The 27,074-nt window shown below is 39.4% G+C and overlaps 1 protein-coding gene across 1 annotated transcript in view; it reads right to left on the bottom strand.

Moving 5' to 3' along the window:
• The window catches only part of EYS (eyes shut homolog), a 1,492,075-nt gene that overhangs the window by 913,200 nt on the left and 551,801 nt on the right, over nt 1–27,074 (bottom strand). The window contains exon 19 of the mRNA XM_084624916.1: nt 731–852. Within this exon, the coding sequence (XP_084481042.1) occupies nt 731–852 (122 nt within the window). The remainder of the gene's footprint in view (nt 1–730; nt 853–27,074) is intronic.

Below are 27,074 nucleotides of genomic sequence, written 5' to 3' on the forward strand. Positions count from 1 at the left end.
TATACTTTCCAGCATCCAAGTCTATATCTGTTTGAATTAACATCCAAAGACCATGTTAGTATTGATATAATGAAAAATGAAGCCAACACTGGCTTTAGCAGTGAGTAACAAATACTGATCGCAAGTGACAACGGTTTTAACAGTGACAAGTGATGGATTTTACAAATGAAAGATATATTGGATTAGATTGAAATAAAGATTTGAAGCTGATTCATATTTTTTTCTGTTAAAAAACAGTACTGTTCTCTTCATCAGATCCTGACCCTCTCTCTTATTTTGGCTGTAACTAATGGTCAGGCTAAAATATTACTTTGTCATCTTCATCCACAAGGTAGTAGCAGTGTTATAACCTCAGAGACCTGTCCATGTTACTTAGAATAAACGTGCCCCACCCCCACTGCCTCTATCCCCCAAACTTCTGCCGCTAAGGGGCACATACGGTAGAAAGAGATTCCATATTTTCTTTGATGAGCTGCAGTTCCTGACTGGATTACCTGCTAAGGGTTTTCAATTGATTCATTTGTTTCACTTGCCATCTGCAATTAATTACTGCTGCTGATTTCAAATGAATACATCAGTACTTGTAGCACTGTATCCATAACAGAAGTTGTTGTTCATTTCTGTGCAGTAATTTGAAATTCACCAAGTACAGGTGTAAATGAATAACTGGGAGCATTAGTGTGTCATTGCAGAAAGTTAATCATTTAGGGAGGAAGAAGGAGATGCTTACCTGTAGCTATTGAACAGATCTGTACAGGTGCCATTGTTTTTGCATGGCTCTGAGTTACATTCATTGGATTCATATTCACAAAATGTTCCTTCCCATCCAGGCAGGCAGATACACTGGTAGCTCTGTAATGGATTATAAAAATAAATAATCTCAACGTCCATTTTCATCTTGTTGAGTACATTTGTAATAGAAGTAATTGCTGGCTGTTGTGCCTTCTTGGTCTTTGAACAAGTGCATTAGTCTGTTTCCTAGTTTTGAAGCTTCAGAGCATCAAAAACATAATGATGCTTTTGGCCCGATAGTAAGCTGAAAAAAGGATTACATAAAATATGTAAGTTATACTATTTAATAAATATATTTTGCTGTACCAGTCAGTATTACATTCTAAAACATATAAACATAGGTAAGCAGGTGTGAGGCCTGTAGATCTGTCAGACAGGCTCAACACCTTAAATGGTACATTAGCAATGTAATTGTGCAACATCTAGTTGATTAGCATGAGGAAAACAGTCAAAGTATATAGCCCAGACACTGGGTAATGACTAAAGAATGTATAAAGAAATTGACTGAAATGACTAAAGAAAATATAAGCCTTGCCAGCATTTTCATGCCAATATTAAAAATAATAATCAACATGAGGTATGAATACAGAATCTGTCACTGGTTGAACTGCATAAAATATTTAATCATTGTGCATATTCATCTCTAAATGACAGATGTCACAGGACAGTTCCATTCACCTGCAAGGCAATTATACCGAAGCATAAACCACCCCACATTTCTGGTCATCATTTCACAGTTATTTATTGATTGGAATCTGTATGCAAGGGGAAAGGTCCCATAAAAGTGAAAATCAAAATAAAGTATGTTTTTGTTGCCTACATTGTCTATAAAGAAAAAAGCTTGAGAACATCTGTTGAATTGAATATTAATTTGAGATGTGCTGCAAGGCAAGCACTTCTCTTCTCCAGTGTCTCAGCTCACTTGTTTTGGCCAGGTGATTGCTATCTTGCAAAATTTCCCTTCTTTCTACCAAAAGTTAGGAAAACAGGACAAAGATGGCTAGTGTGAATTATTTCAGTGCTTGCTAAACTGTGAGTTGGGTCTTGAGATGTATGAGATTAACTTTTGTATTTACAGTAAAAGATTGTGTAATCTGCTCCTCCAGTTATAAACATCTAAACTGAGCAATCACAAAGTGAAAACATTGGGTCAAAACTCTCAAAAATATGGGTTGGGCAGCATTATTTTTTCATCTTCAAAGGACTGCCTGTTTTGTTGAAGCCATAGACACAAATTACAGATTGACAAAGAGGGGAAGGGAAAGGGCTTAGAAGTAATAAAGTTTCTCACAACAAATCCATCAGAAAATAGTGACAGTTGTTGGGTCGAATTCAAACCTGCTGTAACTGCACTTAAAACATCACCAGGCATGAGCATGGCAATTGTCTTTTGATCAACTAAAACTTCAAATATTATCGTGTATATATTCTACTGCGATTAAGCAAGGCCAACCATAGATTTTGAGAAACACTTAGTGAAGTATTGTCTGCAGGGCCCATCCAACTCCCTCATGCACAGACCTTGAACAAGATAGGGCAGCAGACACTCAACCGCAGGACAGCAGATTGGGAACTATGAAAGACACTATGGCTGGTGAGTCCTGTGTATCTGGTGAGGAGCCTTAAAATGTGGACCATAAGCCAAAGAGGTTGCATGGGACTAAGGCAACCATTGCTATTATTACTGTAGTAGCACAAGGAGTTTATTATAGATCCTAAGGAGAGGGGAGAAAACAAAAAGAGATATATCCCCCATATACTTTGTCCTTTGGCCTGTATCCATCTCCTGGATGTGTTGGGAAAGTTCTATTCCTGGTGGATAATCACTAGTTATGAAAAATTAAGTTCCAGATTTTTTTTTAAATGTATCTGATATTCAGGTTACTACCATTGTTCTCCTGAACTCTCTATTGATAATCAGATGTGAACCTGAATCCCTAAGAAGAGAGAGCAGACTTGGCAGAAATAGTGGATGTGAAGGCAGCAGCAGCAAACAGATATAAATATAGAGAGACAAAAAGTTTGAGATGTTCTTTTTTGTTTGGTTTTATTTTGTTTTGTTTATGGTAGGAAGAGATTGATGGGTCAAGAGAACTCTGTAGAGGCAGACAATTTTCAGGGGATTTTGCCACAGCAAAGGAAGAAGAAAATCTTTTTGGACAGCCTGCACTTTTATTTATCACATGTGTTAATGTTTTCCATTATGTATGTTCCCACATCCCACTGGCCATTTAAATATTTTAATGTTTTGGAGGTTGCTTTAGATTCCTTCCCATCTCCACATATTTATAAGTGCCATAATAACTGTTATGACTCAGAGAAAGATACTATGTTTTGAAAACACAAACTCAAAGGATGAAAAAATATTAGTCAAAAACACACCAAGAAATCTGTGCAAGGCTTCGGAACAGTTATTCTCAGTTCAGGTTTGCACATACTCCAGGCATTAAAGACAACAATATATTAACTTTGCAACTGACTTATCTAGGACAGGTTAAACAGATTGTCAAAAATAATATGCGGGAGCCAGCAACTGAGTTTAAGAATCAGTGGTTTATCCTTAAACATTACTAAAAACATATGTACCATTAACATCTATCAGCTGTTGGAAATTTCTCATTTGACATTTCACTTTTGACCATGGTAGGGTTGTAATGCAAAACACAAGAGATAAATGTTTTTACCACAATATGACAACTCCTGCAAAAAACAGTTGACACTTTTGACAATTTTGGCTAATCTCTCTTTGCCTCAGTACCACATCTGAGGCACAGAGAAGTTACTGCCAATATTGCCCAATGTTTCAACTAATTGTCTTGGCTTGATTTTTTAGAGTACTTCTCATTTTAACAGCACTTTTTCATGTACAAATAACACCTCCAATTTGACTTTTGTCACAGCAGGGTGTGCACAGCATGTCTACAAATTAGCCCTCAGGTGTGTCACATTAGACATCTGTGAAAAAGTAACTTATCAGCCTTGTGGCAAGGAGTGACATTGAAGGGTTTCACTCTGTAGGCCTTGTCTGCTAGGGTCCCCTTTTGCCTGGTTACTTGACCCTCCAGTAGGTTAGCTTTGATTTCACCACTTTTGAGGTAAACCAGGGTTTTCACCCAGGAGTACCAGGCCCTCATGTAAGAGCTAAATTTTATAATTGTACCATAAGAATTGATGTAAACTCTGATTTCATTCTGCCAGCCACCCTTTTTGAATAACAGAAAGTAATAACCATCTGAGACTGGGATCCTGTTTCGCATATTCATTACAATTAGGACCTGTTATAAAGTTTAGTTAATAAGAGACACGATTTTGTAGTGTATCTATGTTAATTAGATTAAAGGAATGTTGAAGGCCTGAGCCACAATGTAAACTATTTTTGATCACAAGACTTAGTGAAGTTTAAATTGTGCCTTCTCTGTGAGAGACTGCATGAATGAGGGATGCATGCATCAGGAAAAGATAAGGTGTGAAGGCCAATGTTAACCAGATGGTCAAGAAAGGAGGGGCGAAGATGCCTAAGGAGACTTATCTACACCAGAGAACCATCAGTGTGCATCCATGACTGAGGGAAGACAAATTCATGACCCTGAGGTAAAGTCTGGCACCCCTAAAGACGAGTGATTAAATACAGGATGACCCTCTCGGAGGTGTTTTGGAATGTTTACATCAAAAGATACACCGATTAAGGAATAACATGTCACAAACTGACACAGCAAATCTATAGACTTCAATAGAGACAAAGAACTATAAGAACAGGGAGCTTTGCCATGGGATTTTGGATTTGTCTTGCCACTACTCCAGGAGCATCGGATCACAACCGACAAAGCCTGGCTCCCCTCTGCGACCAATCTGGCTGGCCACTAGATTGATCCAAAAAGAAAAGGAGTACTTGTGGCACCTTAGAAACTAACCAATTTATTTGAGCATAAGCTTTCGTGAGCTACAGCTCACTTCATTGGATGCATTGATTGATTGATTGATTTATTGATCCAGACTCTGGACTGGTAACTGTAAACATCGACTGGTGGGACTGTGTGTATGTGTGTGTGACTGAAAAGCATATGCTAACTGTTGTGTTTTCAATAAATGCGGCATATTTGCCTTCATTCCTATAAAAGATCCCGTGTGCTTTGTATATCATAACACCCACATCTGCTTGATGGTCCTGGTCCAAGCCCAGTAGTCCTTCTGGCCTCAAGTCTCTGAAGAGTCACTGCAATGTAGGCCAAACAGCATCATTCAGAACTGGTACAGCCCAAAGGCAGTAGAATTTCTCTATTATCCTAAGACCCAGGGGTTTGGGTCTGTGATCACTTTGTAACCAATTGGTTAGGATATTATTCTCAAGCCTCCCCAGGAAAGGGGAGGAAGGGGTTGTGGGGGGGGGAGGGATATTGTAGGGAAACAGGAACTCCAAGTGGTCTTTTTCCTGAATCTTTGTCTAACTCACTTGGTGGTGGCCATAGTACCCATCAAAGGACAAGGAAGTATTTGTGCCTTGGGGAAGTTTTTAACCTAAGGCTGGTAGAAATAAGCTTAGGGAGTCTTTCATGCGAGTCCCCACATCTGTACCCTAGAGTTCAGTGGGGAGGGAACCCTGACAATATCAATGCAGCAAAGTGACAGGATAAACTAAACAGAATTCTTCTATTTGCTCTTAAAAACAGAAAAAGCTAGCCTAGTGCCCTAGTGGTAGTGCTTTATACCACCAGGAAGAAGATTTGGGTTTGATTCCTGACACTGACAGAGGCTGGTAGTTCTTCCCTGGGAAAAGGAAATGAAAAGGCTGATGTTTTGATCAACATGAAACAACTGATTAAGGAATCTGTTGATATACTTCAAAGGAAAATCTTCTCTTGCTCAAGTAGAAGTATTGTGGCTGCAACCTAGCACTTCGATAGTGGAGTGGGTAGCTACAGTGTGAAAGAGAGAGACTTCAGGAAGGAATTCTACATGCTGGAGACCTTCCATTACCTTGCACCTTGTGTCATCATTATACTTATGCAAAGTGAGTAAACTCCTACCATTCTTATTTGATAGTGATTTTTTGCCAGCTTTGCACAGGTAAACGACTGCACAAGATGCAGTGCAGCAGAGAATCAGGTCCATAATATAAAAATACTGTTAGTCATAGCCTTCTGGGACCTGGAGCTTCTCGGTTATTAATGGAAACATTGCCCCAAATTTCCAAACCTGAGTGCCTAATGATATGCAGACAAATCCTTATTTAGGCACTTAAATAAGTGGCATGGCTCTCAGAGATGCTATATGCCTGCAGCTCCCATTGACTTTAATGGACTTCGAGAGTGCTTAGCATTTCTGAAAATCAGGCCAAATATTTAAGTTCTTGGATATGGATTTAGAGGTTTAGATTTTGTCATTCAGGTTTGAACATAGTCAAGAACATCTGACCTGAAACCAGAAGAAAGAGAGCCTTTCCCAAAATAGCACTTTAGGGGTAAAATTCTGGCTCTGAGGGGCCAGATTTCACCCTAGGAACCTAAACAGAGTACACAGTATTGCCTAAAATAACAAAATTGGGTATTTATAACATGTGATAAATAAAGTGGTGGGGTACCTCCCTTTGATGGACACCCAGCCAGACAGTTAGCGGTAAAATCCCTCTTGGTAGCTGTTCTCTGCTTGCTTTACCTGTAAAGAGTTAACTAGCCCACAGGTAAAAGAAAAGGAGTGGACACCTGACCAAAAGAGCCAATGGGAAGGCTAGAACTTTTTAAAATGGGAAAGACACTTTCTCTTTGTCTGTTGATGGGGCAGCAATGCTATAAGCAGGGATGCTGTGTAAGGCTTGAACCAGATATAAAATTTCATCTTCCATACCTAGAAGAAATTATTGGACAGGGCATGTTTAAAAAGACACCATTAGGTGTGTAGTGAATGAGGCACAAGACTTCAGAAAGAGAAATGGTTTTGTATCCATTTCTATATTTCTACCTCCTTCTATTTTTGCAGCTATATGCACAAAATAAATATAATGCACACTGCACCATGGTTAAGTTAAATGGAGTGATAACTGTGTATCTGCAAATCAGCACTTTTTAATGGTCTCAAAGGAACAAGATAATTGTCCTCTGCAGCAGGTGAAAAATAGCAAAATTATTTCACAGAGAGTATAGCCTTTAGTGTACAATATGCATAGCACAGTAGTTTTGCATTGCAATTATGAGAACAACAGCTTTACTTAATGTAGGCAAATGACAATCTAATGTAGCAAGGATCAAACATTGTCACCAGTTCTATCTCCCATATGCATACCTAAAACCTCACGTGCACACTTGTGTATCTTCATCCAATTAACTATGTAGCTGGTAAGAAAGTTTAATTTCTTACTATTAGCATATTTTTCCTCTTTGACACCATTAAAAAAAGAGTAATTCTTCATTTACAAACCTGTGTTACTGGAAAATGGCAGCTGAACATCTGGCAAACAGAAACTACAACACAAAAGATTCATCACACACACAACAAGAATCCAAATTATGAATACATTAAATCTTCACACCTATGCTTCTGAAGAGAGAGTTTAAAACCAACTCAATTACCATAATAATATGGATTCAAGTTCTGACTTCAGTTATACGTGTAGGCTCACTAATGTCAGTGGGTGTAAGTAAAGGCAAAATTTGACCCTATGATTAGAACCTAATATGTGCTGGTCAGAATATAGGTTTGGTCCCTCCCTCCCCCATACCCCCATAGACACAGACTGAAAATTTCAACAACACACTATATTTTTTGTTTGCTACAACAATTTACATAGAAAATTTTGACTTTTTGACAAAATAGCAAAAAATGAAATATTTTGCCTGAAAACAGAAATATTTAAGCCAAAACCTGAAATATTTCAGTTCATAAGCCTATATTCATGCCACGGGTGCCTTATGCTCCCATTTTCCTCTATGGTTTGGGCTCCTGAGCCAGACTAGGTCTCTAATGAAGCACGCTCTTGGCGAAAGGAGAGGGCGTGCCTTAGGAGTCTCTGGATGTGGTACTTACTGAGAGAGCCCAACCCTTAGAGTGGGAGAAGGTATCCAAACTAAAACTTCAATGAGGCACCATTTTGAATTTAAATATTTTGATTTTTTTTTTATGAGATAGAGACATTTTATGCAGAAATCACATGCTTTTTGTGGAAAAAAATCATTTTGTCAAAAACACAATTTTCCATTGAAAAAAATTTAATGGAACATTTTCAATCAGCACTAATAGCCATAATCTTATCCTGTGTATCTGAATAACTGTTGATAAGTCAGGGCTTCTGTCCAGCTGCCAAATGACTCATTGCTCCAGCCACAGTCTCTTTGAGCATTTTTATTATCCAACTTAAACAAAACAGGTCCACAGCTCACCCTTCACATCTCGGGCTCTCCCTGCTTCCCCTCCCAGGGGATTCTGGCAGTCTTGCTACTCCTGCTTCTTGCTACTGACTCACTCTCCCTCTGCCGTTTCCTCGTCACTGCTAATCCTCTTCCCTTCCAGCTTGTCCTCACTGAAACTCCCCCTGTCTCATGATAGCCAAGGTGCAGTCCCATGCTCTCCATTAGTCCAACTGGGTGCACCTGGTCTGCCACAGAGTACCTGGACTTACTTCAGTTACATACTGGCATACTTCCTCCCACTCATTTTCAGAAAAGCCTGCCCCTTTCACAGGCTTTACCTGAGAGAGATCCATCCTTATTCTGGGACCAGAGTCCAAACTGGATCCCTGTACACATCACCCAAACGTCTTCCATACCAAACCAAAATATTCCCACAGCATGTTATACAAGAACACACCATAAAAATTCACATGCATTAGAGAGGGTTCCCCAAGTTGCCCACAGTCCCTAAAGCCAGCCTTATGATCCATACCCTCAGTTGGGCACTATCCACATCACCTCGTTATCTTCTCTGACTTTTACCAATGAGTTTTTCAGTCTGTAGCTGCTCCAGATCTCCTTGCAGTCGGCTCATCTCATAGAGCAGCTCACTCATCTCTTGGAGTTCTTTTTGTATGCTCTTGATCTGTGTTTCAAAACCTACTCTCTCATCCTCCAGGAGCTCAATCTTGCTGGCCTTTGACCCCTGACCTAAACTTGGAAGATTTATGCTTATGTTTAAACTATAGTCCGTGTGCTTAAAAAGATGCCATTATTAAAGCTGTTTTGCAATTAGGGAGGAACAAATGTACGGAAATAGTCTCAAACAGATTTGAAGCCCAATGGAGCTAAGCAATTAGCATAAGTGCTTGACTGAGGGTCAGACATTTTAGCAATGTGTATATTATAATATACACGTATCCTGAACATGAACACACTCAGCTTGCAATAACAGAATTTAGGGTGGGGTTGGTCTGTATAACTATGGAGGAAAACCCCATTTATGTATCAAAACCATTGTGAAACATATTGATGCAAATAGCTCATGACAACACTTGGAACCCTAATTATGATCCCCTGGAATAACAAACATGGGCAAGAGGCCAAGACCAAATCAAATATAGTTCTGGCTATGTGGGGGTAGAAGGACAAAATGTTATAAAAGATGATGAGACCAACCTCTAGTTGGGTACACAAGGATGACAAGATGTGGAAAATTGAACACCATGCCCACTTATAGGATTGATCCACTTGCTGTTCCTAATGTCATCTCTTCTAATTCTGGGGATGTCAATAATGTTGACTATGCACAGGATAGTGGGGATTGTCTTAGTACATGTATCTGTCTTTTCTGCAGGTACTTTTATACTTGTATTCATTTGAAAAAGTCTTCATGTCTCTATGTGACTTACCAGTCTCACTTCTATAATTAATTTTATGTAAACAGCTCAAGTAAAGAACTTGTGATTAGTACTTGTGCATTTTGCACCCAAATTGATCAAAGGCTACAGTCTGAAACTCTTGCTTTTCTTTTGGTCACTCTTTATGTTTCTGAATCAGCTGTATGTCCTCTTCTCCTGCAGCATTCTCACCCTGCTATCTGTCTACTAAAGAGATTAGGCCCTTCACATCCACACACACTGATTCACATGATAAATAAACATTGATTGTCATTACAGCACCATCCATTTTTTTTCTGCAGCCTCCATGCTTGTGCCCTTTTCATAGACACTGCTCCTCTGAGGCCCTTTCTGGATCATTGCTGCAAACTGATCAGCCTGAGGCCTTCCCGATGTCCCTGCTATCTAGTATTTTGCCTCTATCAAGAGCTTCCAGGCTCTTACCCACTCCCCCGCCCCCCAGTAAGGTCTGTGGACCTAAGCCCAGAAGCATTCCTGACCTGAGTCAGACTGATTTCTGTGTGGATGGAAGCAGGCTTACATCTGAATGAGAGTCCAGATTTAGTGTAAGGTGTAGACATACCCGAAGAGGCTAGAACATGGGTGGGCAACCTGAGCCTGAGAAGGAGCCAGAATCTACCAATGTGCATTGCCAAAGAGCCACAGTAATACGTCAGCAGCGCCCCTGCATCCGCCCATCAGCTCCCCACCCCCGCTTCTAGCACTTCCCACCCACCGGCAGGTCTGCCGATCAGTGCTTCCCCCTCCCCCATTGCATCTCCTAATCAGCTGTTTTGTGGCATGCAGGAGGCTCTGGCGGGGGAGGAGCGAGGGCATGGCAGGCTCAGGGGAGGGGTTGGGAAGGGGTGGAGTGGGGGCAGGGCCTGTGGCAGAGCCGGGGTTGAGCAGTGAGCACCCCCCGGCACATGGGAAAGTTGGCGCCTGTAGCTCCAGCCCTGGAGTCGGTGCCTCTACAAGAAGCCGCATGGTAACTTCTGAAGAGCCGCACATGGCTCCGGAGCCACAGGTTGGTCATCCCTGGGCAAGAACATGGACAAGGCTGAAAGGTAACTGCTAAGTCATAGGCAATGCTGACCCCAGATTGCCTTAGAGGGCTATCCAGCCTGTGACAGTACCATAGAAATGAGAGTCCAAGACAATATATTGTATATATTAAACAGTTTTAAATCTCACTGAGTTTCTAACATCAATTGTGTCACAATTTGTTCTTTCTGATGGCATTTTCTGTGGATCAAAACTTTAAAGATCTTCTTTTAAATGGGAATTGCTTTTAGCAGTGATCTAGATGAAAAAAAAAACTGATTCAATGAATAAAAAGGCCAGATTAAAATGCCAATTTTTCATTACTATGACAAAGTGAAGTCAGGTTTTAATAACACCACAGATAAATTTAGCAGCTTGTAAAAAGCATCAGGAAGCTTCTTCATCTTCAGCTATCCTAAAATCTTAATGTAAAGTTTTCTTCAGAAATCATGCTGTCAGGAAGAGCTGCATAGAAAGATGTTCTAGAAAACAGGATGAATAGCACTCTTACAGTATTAAATTATTTATCTATTCTCTGCTTTGATATAAAAACAATGGACTGGATTGTATTCTTGCTTGCTACTTCATTTACTCTTAGGAAACAGTCTTTTCTTCAGTTGAGAACTGGCTAATTTCCAAAGATTTTGCAAGGGACCAAGAGGCCTCTGTGCCAGGGAGGAGGGAAGATTTCTTGAGTGAAGGATGGAGGAAATCCCAAATTAACCCGTCTCCTCCTCCATATCTTGGTCTGAATTCCTTCTGTGCCTCCCCTCCCCTCAAATTCCTGAATCCTCATCTTTAGTTTGGCAGTCAGACTTAGGAACACACATCATGCCAGATGGTCTGGCTGGTAGAAAAGGAACACTTTTTGAAAGAACTGACATGGATCTGAGAACATGGATAGTATAGCACTCAAATTAGTTAGAGAGGTATGAGAGTTTCTTTTAGATGAGAAATACATAGGAAGCAATAGTGGAAGATGTGGGACTCCAAAGGGTGAGGGATAGAGTAGGTACTGGATACTGAAGATGAGTTTAGCAGCGCAGAAAAGTCAAGATAAAGTCTAAATGAAAGAATTAAACTGTTCATTTCAAAATCACTTCTTTAAAATTCTTCAATTTTATCACTAAAATGTGTTGCTAAAATTTATGGTTGGAATGATTAGCTGCAAATATTCATGTTGCCCTAAAATTTAAAGTATCTTATGTTTTTTCTTATTTGTGCTGCTCCAGTACGGGTCACAGAGCCTATGTATTTGGTGCACATCAAATAGAAGACACTAAGAATTCCACACAATTTTAGAAGTAAAATTACCTGTGTTCATCTCAATACCCATTTACAGAAGCCCAGACAATATTATGGATGTTCAAACACTCGTTTAATCCCAGTTCTTATTTATACATCTTTCCTCCAGCCAAGGTACATTGAAAATTCTAATGGTATGTTCCTTTCTCTTCTTCTAAGTCTAGTATATATTTATGCACCAAAAATAATTATACATTCATTACATATTATATGTTAATTAATCATCAAAAATTATCTTTCATGTATTCAAACCTTCAGAAAGGTTGATAGGTGAAGCAGTGAACATTTTTAATAAGCCGATCTCTCCAGCCTCTAGATCATTTATTAGCTAAATTAGGAAGAAGCAGCACATTTAAAATCAGCTAATATAGCCAAAATTTGATCAATTTTAATTAGTTTAGTTTTGTTTTGCATGGGAACCTTTAGCTTCATCTGCATATATTAATTATGATTATTAAGCATATGCATAGGGCTCAATGATTTTTCTATTGCCCTTCCTCCCTCAGAACAAAACAAGATTTACATTTTCAAAAGCATCCACTTTGTGTTTGTGTCCAATCTAAAACACCTTGGATTTCAAATTAAGAGGTGTTGCATACCCACAACTCTAATTACAGTATATTTTGAGTTCTTGATACAATAATTTAAAGAATAATATTTTATTCGTATTATAATCATACCCAGAGATGTCAATCAAGATTGGGGACCCATTTAAGAACATGTTAGTACAGGGAAACCAATAATTAAATAAATACCCAATAGCCCCCTGAAATGGTTCACACTTAACATGATTGAGACATGTCAACCATGCAACATGACTACTAATGCTATATGAATACTGTGAAAAGAGCACTTCAGTTTTCTGGGTTCTCAGTGTAGAACATTTCATAAGCACTAAATTTGTTGAAAGAAAAAAGCTACAGAGGCAGCAATTTACGGCTCTTGGGACCGTAGTAGGTTTTTTTCTGGGCACTGTTTGAGTGCATTTTATTTAGAGAGATGTTGACAGTTGAAGGGATGAGGTTTCTATCTGAAAATTCAAAATGGGATAATGTGCGTTATTCAGGAAAGAATTTAGAGGAACATTTATTTCTCTAGAAAGTTGAGTATGCAAGACTTTATGGTATTTGATAAGATGAAAAACAGTAATTAAAGGGAAATATAGCTTCAAAGTAATGACATTCAAAAGTCATAACAGTTTTACAACAATAAAGATCTTTAAGCTTGTGCTAAATAAGGGCATTAAAAAGACAACAGGAAACAGTTAAGAACAACCATAAAACACAGCTATGGAAGAAATGAAAATGTTTAAAACTTGCTATTCAAGTTTAGGAATGAAGCGCCATACTTTCTGGAATGAGCAGAATTTGGTTGGTGGATTTTGTTTAATCAGGAATACAATTCTGAATAAAATATTCAGACAAGTTTAACACAGATACATTGCTGATACAGACTAACACGGCTACCACTCTGAAACAGATACATTAGGTTTACTTTTATGTCCTATTAATCAACATTGCAGTTTGAAATCTGACATTCTAATTAATGATTGCTTACTGTTGAGTTTACTGTTTCTTGAGCTTTAACATTTATTCTATTTATGCTCTTCTCCCCTTTTTTCTCCTAGATGGCTAGCCAGGAAACATGTCAATGATGTCAGCTTCAAGGTGACAGGTACTGAATAGCAAAGGAAAACTAATGAAAAATAATGGCCTTAAGCTATGTGTGCAAAATAAACCAAATAACTAGTTGAAATACAAAGGACATTTTGAATATCAGCCTTTGATCAGTATATCTGGTTTGACCTTTAGCTCAGTTGTTCAATGAATAGTTAAAGGTCATAAACAAGTTTCAGTTAAGCAGAAATACACCCAAGAATTTAGTGCTCCCAGAAACATGACCCAAGCTTTCAGTTTGTTCCCAGATTTCAGACAAGAGCTCTGTGATAATCTGGAAGAACATTCTAGGTATTGAAGTATCAAGCTTAGAACATCACTTCAAAATTCTTATGTCTGGCATTGCCACAATCAGATGTTTAACATGATGCAGGAAGAAGTAGCAAAAGTATTGTACATGTGACCCATTTCTCATACAACAGGAGGTAGCTGTACCTTCAACTAAGGCCTTGTCTACACTATGGACTCTACAGCAGCAGAGGCTGAGTGCTGTAGCCAGGCCACTGTAATGCCTTAAGCTATGTGGGAAAAATAAATAAAATAACTAGTTGAAATACAAAGGACATTTTGCATATCAGCCTTTGATCATTGTAATGCTGCAACATAGATGCTTCCCCCAGCAACAGAAGGGTGTTTTTTTTCTCCCCAATCTATGTAGGTAATCTACCTCCCCAAATTATGGTAGTTGGGTTGACATATGCCTACACCAGGTCAGTTCAACAAATTGTTCCTGCCCCTGAGCTCCGTAACTACGTCAGCCTAATTTTTAAGTGGAGATCAGACCTAAGACCTGAACCAAATCCAGCCTATGAGCTGTTCCTAATGCCATGTCTCTGCACTTCATCAATCAGTCTCCAAACAGAAACACTGCAAAAAATAAAAGGAGTACTTGTGGCGCCTTAGAGACTAACCAATTTATTTGAGCATAAGCTTTCGTGAGCTACAGCTCACTTCATCGGATGCATACCGTGGACCACGGTATGCATCCGATGAAGTGAGCTGTAGCTCACGAAAGCTTATGCTCAAATAAATTGGTTAGTCTCTAAGGCGCCACAAGTACTCCTTTTATTTTTGCGAATACAGACTAACACGGCTGTTACTCTGAAAACTGCAAAAAATGTTGTTCTTGCCACATTACAGGCTCAGAGAAAGTATCAGGGATCTTATTAGACATCCAGTTCTGATGAGATTTTAGCCCAAAACAATCCTGAGAAGCATAAAAACTTTTCATATGTCAAAATAATATATGGCCTGTAAAATAGGGGTTGGGAGTGTTAAATATTAATACATATACTAACTTTAGCACTTAGGTTTGAAAATGTAACCAGTATATACTCAAGTTGAAGCAACTGTTTCCCATTTAGCTAAGTAGCTCAACTTTAAAAAAATGGCTATACAGTTCATGATGACCATCATTATGCACGTCTTTAAAATAAGGTTTCATTTTATACCCCTACTTCAAACTTATGGCCCTTTCTGATGGCTATTTTTGAACAGCAGCAGATGTACAGGGCCTTGCAAATCACTTTCCAGTGGAGGAAAAATCAGTAAGCAATCTGGGTAGATTCTAAGGGTAATTTATTTGATTTACGTATATTAGCCCAGTCCTAGAACTGTGCTTTTTCAGGAATCTCAGCCCAGCTCCTATGACTGGTTCCCAAGGAACAATTGTACCTCAAGAATTGGTTCCAATCAGAGATTAAGGCAGACAAATTCTCTTGCTGCTCACACAGCTCTGAGTTACTACAGAGAATTCTTTCCCAGGTTTCTGGTTGGTGGGTCTTGCCCACATGTTCAGAGTCTAACTGATCACCATATTTGGAGTCAAAAGGAATTTCCCCCAGGTCAGATAGGCAAAAAATCCGCATGGTCTCTGCCTTTCTTTACAGCTTGCGTCACTTGCTGGTTTGAACTAGAGTAAACTAGAGTGTGTTCGTCTTTAAATCAAGAATTGAAGAATTTAGCCAGAGGTTATGGGCCTATTGCTGGAGCAGGTGGGTGAGTTTTTGTGGTCTGTGATGTGCAGGAGGTCAGACCAGATGATTATGATAATCCCTTCTGGACTTAAAGTTTGAGAGTCTACAAACTCCTTCTACCCAGAACCTTGCATAACCAAAATTAACAACTTGCAGCATGTCTTCAAGATTTAACATTTGCTTCTCATACTAAGGAAAGGAATTTGGAAGACTATACGTAACAGTGCCACCTGGTGACATCTGACATTACAAGGTGATAAAATCTCATATTGGTTTTCTGAATGTAAAGTGATTTTCATGGAGGCAAGAAGGAATTCACAACCACTGTGTATGGCATAAGAATTGGCATTGTTGGCTGGGTCAGTTAAAAAGTGACAGAACCCTAATTCAGTCTGCTAAATAAAATTATTAATGAAAGTTGGCAAAAGTTGGAGACAAATACACTGGTACAAACCGTATTGTCTAACTCAAATTAACTGTGCTAAAAGGTCTTGAAGGCTCTGGGTAAAGTCACTAGTTAATGTGATAACAAGCTGAACAATTCTAGAAATATGAGGAACTGTTTATAGCTGAAATCACGGAAATGCATTTTGATTGGTTCATGTTAATAAGATGAGGCTGCCACCTCTTCTTGCACATGGTTTATCTGGGGGGTCACTAAATGGGTACAGGAGAACACACGGGCACTAGAAGGAGCCAGCTTTACCATGATGGCGTCCACCCTCACCATCTCTACAACCTCCAGGGTCCACCAAGACATTACTGGCAGTCTTCATCATCCAGATTGGATGTGAGAAAGGGAACGGATGACATTGTCACTCCAATTATGAATGACTAAATTCTGAATCACACCCATGAGACACTAGGGTTTCTGCTGTCATCAGTTTCCTCATGTGTTAATCTCCTTCTCCACCTTATTCTCTCTCTTCTTTTCTTCTTAACCGAGAACAGAAGTTTGGTGGAGCTGGACAGACATCTTCAACTTTTTTAACACTGCTGTGAGTCTGTAACCAAAAAGGTAGCTAAAAGTAATCCCTTAAGCAGCCTGACATTGGTAGAAGCTTGCCAAGTCTCAGAATGGCTGATAAAACTATGTGTAATGCCCATGTTTCTCAAGCAGCAAAGCTGCAAGCAAACATCAGCATCAGAGACAGAAGCAGCAAATTCTACCTTTGCAGTTCTTTTCTCTCGCCATTTGTATGTGTTTGTCTCATTTTGTCAAAAAGGAACTAGGACTGAACTCCAGTAACACAAGCAAAAACAGCTTCAGACCATTAACTTTTTTCTCTCCCCACCCCCAGAAGGATAATTAATGTCTTAAAACACAACTAAGCAGGGGCTCCCCTAAAAAAATTCTATGCAGCTAAAGTGAAAGGGAATATGAAATACTTCACAATAAAAACTTTCTTTAAATATTTGTTTCTAGTGTTGTTGTAACCATGTTGGCAAAAAAGAGGGGTTAGTAAATTACAGATTGTTGTATTAAGCTATAAATCCAGCATCTTTATTACGATCATGATTTTTAGTGTCTAGCAAAGTTATGAATTTAAGCTCCCATGCGTGGCTTTTGAAAGGGTTGTGCAAGTTTCCTTTAAGGAAGAGGACTGAGAGTCAGATATGGAGTGGTTGTGTTGTGAAAAGAGTTCACCCATAAGTGATATGGTGTTTTTGTCTTTTATCAATTTTCTGTGAAAATTCATTCAAGGGCATAGTAGTGAGTGTCTAGTTTCACACACAAGGTTGTTATTGGGCTGTTTATTAGGGTATCATCCCCAAAGGACAATCATCTATAACCTTCTGACCACTACATACAATTCTAAATATGCTGAACAACTCTGCAGAAGGTTTTCAGAAAAACTGAGGAACCATCTCTTGCACCTTAAATACTCCAGAAGGGGGCCCTCTCATACAAGAAATCATCATTAGTCCCACACACTGTATGGAAAAAAATTAAAATCAGGAAACCTACCTACAGATCATACAATAAACCCAACACAACTATCAAACACCTGATGATAACCATCCAACACAAAAACAAAAAGTGGAACCAACTACAACAACTCCACGACCCACCAACACCACCTCCAGGAGAAATCATGGCACCAGGACTCACCACATGAACACTACACTATACCCCAATACCATCACTTTATCAAAATTACCCCTCAAAGGAGCTGAATAATCTGAACTAAGGAACTAAACTTCTGCCCCACCACAGAACCTGATAGCACATTAGCATGTAGAGGACCAGGATAATTCTTTCACTGACACTACCTCAAAGAATTGTCTGACAGCAATGGCAACATCACCACCAACTACCACATCTCCACCAACAGTCACAAGAAAACAAGAACCATCTGACTGGATGCACCACAGTGGACAAAGGCGCGCACTTAATTGTTACATTGATTGGTTCAGGAAAAAAATTTACTGTGAAATCCTTAAGCATCACATCCACCACAATCTCTCATCTCAGAAAGGACAACTATGCAGTCCCTGAAATCCAACTGCTTGATAGTAAACAAACCTGAAGACAAAAGGGGGTGCCATTGTAGTTCTCACCCATGATGACTATGTTAACAAGGCCAACCAACAATTCTCTGACACCACCTACTATAAAGAACTCAAAGAGCACCCCAAACCACAGTTCACCCAGGAATTTAAGGATATCATCAAATATTTCCCCAAACAACTCCAGGAAAAACTCTGTGACCTCATTCCCCAGAAACCCAACCCAGAGACCTTCTACATGTTTCCTATGATACACAAACAAGGGAACCTAGGTAGACATGATATCTGCCCAAATCAGGACTCATAGAAGCCATTGTCAAACCACTCACCACTCAAAGGGCCAGCTTCCTCAAGGACACAATTGATTCCTCCACAAACTTTGCAATATTAATTCCCCCCACCTCAGAACACCACCTGTGCCACTTTGATGTCACCTCCTTGTACACCAACATCCCCCAAAATGACATAATTGCTGCCTGTCTCAAATATCTACAAAACATTGGACAGTTCTTGGATGTCCACTCCAAACACATCGCCAAACTCATCCATTTAATGTATAACCCATACCAATTTTACTTTCAACAACAAACACTTTGTCTGAGCCACGAGAACAGCCATAGGTACTAAGATGGCTCCCTAATATGCCAACCTCTTCAAGGACAACCTTGAGGAAGAATTTTTGGACAAATGCACCATAAAATGAATGATATACCTGAGATTTATAAATGGTATTTTCATTCTCTGAATGGACATTTTTAAACTCCCTCATAGTTTTCCACCACAACTTCAAAAGCCATCATCCATCCATCAAACTCTCTCTAGAAAACTCCCACACCAGCATCAACTTCCTGCACAGCATGATCAGATTCAACAATGAAACCCCACAAATAACTATATTCAACAAATCCACAGATCACCACATTTACATTCACAGATCTAGTAAGCACCACAAAAAACACTAAGAAATCTGTTATCTACAGCCAGGTACACATATACCACAGAATATGCTCCAAGGAAAAAGTCTGGGTACACACCGTAACACACTTAAAACTGCCTTCACCAAAGAGAACTTGCTTCAGTATGGGGATGGGAACCCTTCTGACTGCACACTCCTAGTTGTCACCTAGCAACCCACAGTGACACCCATATGGGGTATCATTAAGCAATTACAACCCATACTAAATTTGGACCACATTCTGAAAGAAATATCTCTTGAACCGCATCTTCTGTCCTTCAGACAATCCCCAACTTCACCAACTCCTCAGCAGAAACAAGCTCCGCAGAGACCAGGACACACCAGCAGAAAGTGGCTCCAAATCCTGCCATAACAAAAGATGCAAAATATGAAGACATCTCTCTACTGTTATGATAATCAGTACTCGCGCGCGCACACACACACACACACACACACACACACACACACACCTTTAAAGATCCATGGGTTCTACACTTAACATGTGGTGTACCTCATCCAGTGCACTCAATGCCCCGAAAACAATATCTGGTTTTAGCCACATTAATCACTATACTCAAATTAATTCTCACAGAAAAATGATAAAAGACAAAAACACCACCTCACCTATGGGTGAACACTATTCACAAAATGTACCACTCCATATATGACCTCTCAGTCCTTGTCTTCAAAGGAAACCTCCACAACACCTTCCAAAAGATGAGCCTGGGAGTTTAATTTCATAAGTTTGATAGATGCTAAAAATCATGGTCCTAATAAAGACCATGATTTATGGTTTATTACAATAATCTGTAGCCTACCAACTCCCATTTTTTGTCTTATGATTGGGAGGTGTTAATGGGCCACTTCCCCTTGAATGGTGTTTTAGAATATGTGTTAACTACTTATGCTAAACAAACAATCTGTTCCAATTTGTATTTAGTTATGACATTCTGAGTACCTTTCCCAGACCATAAGAGTGTCTCTGTGCAGCTCAAAAGCTTGTTTCTTTCAACAAGATAAGTTAGTCCAATAAAAGATATTACCTCACCCAACTTGTCTTTTATTTAATACTTCACATTTCAAATACTTTAATAAAAAGTTAGATTATTTTTAATGGTGGTTCATACAATGAAACCAGCAAAAACTTGACACGAAACCCTGGACCAGTGCAGGATCAGTGCCTAAGAAACTAATTCCCAAACTAATGGCTCGGACGAACTTTAAAAAAAAAAATGTACTGAGTTACTTACTATTTGACTTTTCTCAAAGTATTTGTTTAAGTTTAAATACTAAACTAAAACACATTTCTCTCTTTAAAAAACTGTTGTCTTTTTAAAAATAAATTTAGATTCCAAGAAAGATTATGGTCCCCCACCTCTTCCCCATGTAATTCAAAATAAAAACCAGTACTATACCGTAAAATAAAATTTTATTTTTTGAAATGACACAAAATTTACATGCATGCTGAAATTAAAATAGCTTCTTTCTAGATATTCTGATTGCAAAATTCTGGATTAGTTCATCAAAGCTGATTCGACGAAGCATGTCCGCTTCCATACACAATAGGGAAAATTAATCAAGTCTGTCCTGACACATTGTTGTTCTCTGAGGGTTTTTTATTCTTTTCAGCTGAGAAAAAGAGGGTGCTGCAGAGCAGTAAGTAATCATTAGTGTTAGGAAAATATGTAATGCAATCTCTACATTTGGAAATACGCATTGTAATCCGTCTTTCAATATTGTGTCATGAAAATAAATGTGACTGAATTTCATTTTTCCTGTTTCATTAAACTTTGTGTGCATAACAGTGGGACTGCCGTACTTCTCCACAGAGATTCATGTTCAGGTCAACAGGGTATGAGTCAACTAGCTTTTGGGAACCTTTTGAATATTGCTCGTCAGATAAGTCTATATAGTTTAGAAAAGAAAATCTACTTGATACTTAGAATCATAGATTCTAAGTTTCATAGAATCATAGAATATCAGGGTTGGAAGGGACCTCAGGAGGTCATCTAGTCCAACCCCCTGCTCAAAAGAGATGGATGCTACTGTCAACATTTAATTTTAAGAATTAGTGTGAGGGGCAGAAGAATTAAGTGTCAAGGTTGTACCACAAGACAAAGTTTGCCAGTTTCTATGAAGAAAAGCAACCAAAATTTGAAGAAAAAAAGAAGTAACTGAAGGCAATTGGAGAATAGCTTAGGATACAGCTATAAATAGATTTTTTCTCTTATTAAATGATTGCTGATGAATTTTGCATGTGTAGCTAGAAAATGTCTCTACTTATGCATGCTGAAAGATGTAAAAGCATTTTTAAATGTAAGAATGGTTTCAAGTACTGTACCTGCTCTTGGCTTCATTTGAATAATGTGTGTATAATCTTATAAATGCTAATACAACTGAAAGAAACAAAGCACAGCTCTTCAACTTTCCATACACCGAGAAATCAGGAGATAATGGAGTGCACCAGAGCATCTTGCTGTTTTGATATTTTATTAAACATGCATATCATTAACAAGAATAAAGACTATTTGTTTACAGATGAATCCAAAAAAGCCAAAGTAAGCTATTACCAGCAGGAGAGTGGGGTGGGAGGAGGTATTTTTTCATGCTTTGTGTGTATATAATAAGATCTTCTAAACTTTCCACAGTATGCATCCGATGAAGTGAGCTGTAGCTCACGAAAGCTTATGCTCAAATAAATTGGTTAGTCTCTAAGCTGCCACAAGTACTCCTTTTCTTTTTGCAAATACAGACTAACACGGCTGTTACTCTGAAATGTAAGCACTGTTCTGGATTATCTGCAGTCACTGTATTTGATGATAAACACGAAGGCCTTAATTTTTTCAAAAGTGAATAGCATGGTGGTTATATTTTTGAACATGAAAACCAGATTCAAGTTCAATAATCTGCTCATTTAAACAAAAAATAAAGATGGCAATACTTATCTAAACCGTCTCAAAATCGGAAACTTTCAGAATGAAAAAAGAAACATTACTGATAAACTACCATGAGAACTATTAGTATCTTAATGAAATAACATCAATAAATCATTTTGCCCTATACGTGTATCATGCATAATATTATCTGCATACTTTAATGTTGAAACAAAGGAGGGAGGGAGGGGTATCTGCCATCTAAATGGTTGGAAAGCCAATAGTGGTGAGTTTCTAGCAATCCCAGTCATATACATTTGCATACAGAGAAAAATTGAGCAACTAGAAACTAAAATGTGAACTCCAAATATTCACCTCTACAGAGTGATCTTATAACAGTGGTATACATTCAATTATAACCCTAATATTCTGCACTAACTGTAAGATCCTAAGAAACATTAACTGAAAATTTATCATTTAAAAAGCAAGAAAACAAACAACAGAATGGGCCTAAAATGATTGTGTATAGTTTTTCCTTAAAAATAAATAAATAAATAAGTCTATCTACCTAAAAAAAAAAAAAAAATCAAATGTGTCCTCACCCTGGTATCTGAACAACAGATGCATCTTGTAGTCCTCCCATTCAAAAAGTTCCAACTGATTTCAACAGTTCTGAAAGGATTCCTTGTTTCTAACTTATAAAACTTAAGGCCAAGTTTCGAACAGTGTACAACAACTCCTTGAAGCTAATGAAGTTTGTTTTCATTTGGTTTCATTTCATAGGCCACAGAGAGTCTATGGATGAAGTGTGGTTTGTTTGTTTTTTTAAGTGGTAATACCACGCTAGCAATTTTATCTGGCTGATGGTCTCCTTCAAAATATCCTTATCTAGTTGGTCCCCTTCAAACTACCCCTTCTCCAACTGCACAAGAGCAGCAGGGGCCCCATGAGTGGAGAGAAGGTTCTGCTCTACCTATACAGGAGGGTCTTAAACTTAGACCACACACAGCTGGAGCCCACCCCAGAGTGGTGCTGATTAACTAAATGGTAAAGATAAAAAGACAAATGATGAAGATGAGAAACTCAGGGGGAGGGGAGGATGGACAGGAAAGGCAATGAGAGCTATGGGGATGGAGAGCAGGAGATCACCTCAGGGCAGGGGAAAGCCCCTTAGTGAGGGAGAAAGCTGATGGGGGACCAACCCGATGGAAAACATGCCTTTCAGTGATAGATACAAGGAGCTCAATCTATTCAACAAAGAGAAAGTTAAGGGGTGACAATTACAGTCTATAACTACCTACATGGGGAACAAATATTTAATAATAGACACTTCAATCTATCAAAGATAGGTATAACATAATCCAATTGGTTAATGTTGAAGCTACACATAAAAAATGTAAACCTCATTTCCAGTCTAACAGTGAGAGTAATTAACCATTGGAACCACTTACCTGCATCATAGTGGATCCTTCATCTCTGACAATTTTTAAATCAAATTTGGAATTTTTTTTCTAAAAGCTATGCTCTATGAATTATTTTGGGGAAGTTCTATGGCCTGTGTTATACATGAGGTTAGGTTAGATGATCACAAAGGTTCCTTCTGTCCATGAAATCTATGAATCTATTAATAGTAATGTAGAAAGGCCAGCTGAGGAGATCAGTGAAGGTGGTATGAGAAAAAGACCCCCAGATTGGAACTGTCCCTTTAAAATCAAGCTATCTGGTCACCCTACTCAGCTGGGATGAGGGAAGTTCACCCCCCACCCATTCTGGAGCATGAATTTGAATGTAGGTCTTTCTCCTCCAAGGGACTGCCCTAACCACCAGACTATGGTTTATTCCAGGGTGGGGGGCTTTCAGTCTCTCCAGTTGAAGCCATTCAACTGTGTATAAAATACTTAAATAATCACTGGACTGCAGAGAGAGAGAGAGAGAGAGAGAGACTAACACCTGGTGCTTAGGGCATTCACCTGACAGGTGGGAGACCAAACTCTGTGAATGTGCTAATAAAATTTGCCCGTGACACGAAGCTGGGTGATATTGCCAATACAGAAGAGGATCGGAATATCATACAAGAATTGGATGACCTCGAAAACTGGAATAATGGAAATGTGATGAAATTTGATAAGTGCAAAGTTATGCACTTCGGGACTAACATGAAAAATTTTTGCTATAAGCTGGAGATGTATCAACTGGAAGCGACAGAGGAGGTGAAAGACCTGAGTATATTGGTTGATAAATGACAAATGGATGGATGCCAATGTGATGTGTCTGTGAAAAAGGCTAATACAGTCCTGTGATACATCAGCTGAGGTGTTTCCAGTAGAAAGAGGGAAAGTGTGAGTACCATTATAGAAGACACTAGTGAGACTTCATCTGGAATACTGTGTGCAGTTCTGGTTTCCTATATTTAAGAAAGATTAATTCAAATTAGAACAGGTACCGAGAAGCGCTACTAGGATGATCAGAGGAATGGAGTTTTACATTGCAATCCATATGTTTATGGCAGTGGTTGCCAAACTTGTTCTGCTGCTTGTGCAGGGAAGCCCCTGGCAGCCAGGCTGGTTTGATTACTTGCCACATCCACAGGTTCAGCCGATCGCGGCTCCCAGTGGCTGAGGTTTGCTGCTCCAGGCCAATGGGAGCTCCTGGAAGCAGCGCGGGCTGAGGGATGTATTGGCCACCACTTCCAGCAGCTCTCGTTGGCCTGGAGCAGCGAACTGTGGCTACTGGGAGCCACGATCGGCCGAACCTGTGGACACGGCAAGTAAACAAACTGGCCCAGCCTGCCAGGGGCTTTTCCTGCACAAGTGGAGGAACAAGTTTAGGAACCACTGGTTTACGGAAATATGCTTATGAGTGTAAATATAACGTAACTGGAATATGCTTTATCCAAAAGTTCTCTTGTAAGGTATTATTATAAAGCTTATAATCTACTGAGTATTCATCTTTTTTGTATAAATGTATCATTCTTGTATCTGAAGCTAGAAATATGAAGTATTAATCTGAGTCCTATTCTAACTATGCAAAGCGTGGGCCACTAATGGTGGCTAGGAATCTTGACGGCTCCCATTAATCAGAACAATTGGTTGCAAATGGCTATGTTTACTTGTAAGCCTTCCTGTATGAGTGTGTGTGTGTGTGCCAGCCAGTGGGTAATTGTGACAGATTTCTGTTACCAATCTGCCTGAGCATCAGGTGATCAGGCTGAGGCCACAGGATCGTTAAGGAAGGAGAAGATGGAGCACATCAAGTAACTGAGTTTAAAGCTTTATTAATAAAATAATAAAATAACAGCGGAGAGCACTGGGGATTCCATTCCCCATGTCACCCAAAGGAAGGAAGAAAGTGTTAGTGCCCCAAGCCCTAACCCACTTTCATACTCACACCCTGTCAAGGTCCCCTCCCCACTCTAAACTCTAGGGTACAGATGTGGGAACCTGCATGAAAGACCCCCCAAGCTTATTCTTACCATCTTAGGTTAAATGCTGCCACCACCAAAGTGTTACACAAAGAACAGGGGAAGTGCTCAACTGGAATTGTCCCTCCCCCCAAAATATCCCCCCAAGCACTACACCCCCTTTCCTCGGAAAGGCTCGATAAAAATCCTCACCAATTTACATAGGTGAACACAAACCCAAACCCTTGGATCTTAAGAACAATGAAAAAAGCAATCCGGTTCTTAAAAGAAGAATTTTAAATAAAGAAAAAGTAAAAGAATCACCTCTGTAAAATCAGGATGGTAAATACCTTACAGGGTAATCAGATTCAAAACATAGAGAATCCATCTAGGCAAAACCTTAAGTTACAAAAAGACACAAAAACAGGAATATACATTCCATTCAGCACAACTTATTTTGTCAGCCATTTAAACAAAACAGAATCGAATGCATATCTAACTAGATTGCTCACTGATTTTTTACAGTTCTGACCTGCATTTCTGCTTTGGCCCCGGCAAAAGACACACAGAGAGAACCCTTTGTTTGTCGCCCACCCCCGCCTCCAGCTTTGAAAGTATCTTGTCTCCTCATTGGTCATTTTGGTCAGGTGCCAGTGAGGTTATCTTAGCTTCTTAACCCTTTACAGGTGAAAGGGTTTTTCCTCTGGCCAGGAGGGATTTAAAGGTGGTTAGCCTTCCCTTTATATTTATGACATGCCCCCCAAATCACAGATAGGGTGAAATGCTGGCTGTGATTTCTTCCTGGAGTTCTAGGAGAAAACAGAGTTAATGAGACACATGCACCTCTACCTATACTACCAAGTATATAAGGACTAACAATATTTTCCACATCTCAAGGACGATTTTAACCAGTTGATTCTGGGAAACTTTCAAGGGAGAGTGCATCAGCCACTTTGTTAGAAGCTGCTGAGATGTGTTAGATGTCGAAATCAAAATATTGGAGAGCTAAACTCCACCAAATACGTTTTTTGTTATTTCCCATGGCGGTATGAAGCCACCGTAGTGCAGCATGGTCGGTTTGCAGGTGGAAACGCTGCCCCCAAATGTATGGGCGTAGCTTTTCCAGAGCATAGACAATGGCGTAACATTCTTTTTCACTGACAGACTGATTGCTTTCATTCTCAGACAGCTTCTTGCTGAGAAACACTACAGGGTGGGGAATTCTTGATCCGGTCCTTCCTGCATTAAAACTGCTCCCACACCACGCGCGGATGCATCTGTGGTTACTAGGAACGGTTTGTCAAAGTCTGGAGCCCTTAGCACAGGGTCAGACATGAGTGTCGCTTTAAGCTTGTTAAAGGCCTTCTGACACTCTTCGGTCCACTGAACGGCATTTGGCTGTTTCTTTTTGGTTAGGTCTGCCAGTGGGGTGGCAATTTGGCTGTATTGCGGTAGAAATCTCCTGTAATATCCGGCCAAGCCTAAGAAGGATTGACCCTGTTTCTTTGACTTTGGGATAGGCCACTTTTGGATAGCATCCACTTTGGCCTGCAGGGGGTTGATAGTTCTTTGACCCACCTGGTGTCCAAGGTAAGTCACTCTGTTTAGGCATATTTGACACTTCTTAGCCTTAACAGTTAGTCCTGCCTCCCTTATGTGCTCGAAGACTTTTTATAGATGTTCCAGGTGTTTTGCCCAGGAATCCGAAAACATGGCCACATTGTCAAGGTAGGCGACTGCATATTCTCCCAATCCTGCTAGGA

This window comes from Lepidochelys olivacea (assembly GCF_965140295.1).
Source record: "Lepidochelys olivacea isolate rLepOli2 genome assembly, chromosome: 3".
Lineage (NCBI taxonomy): Eukaryota > Metazoa > Chordata > Testudines > Cheloniidae > Lepidochelys > Lepidochelys olivacea.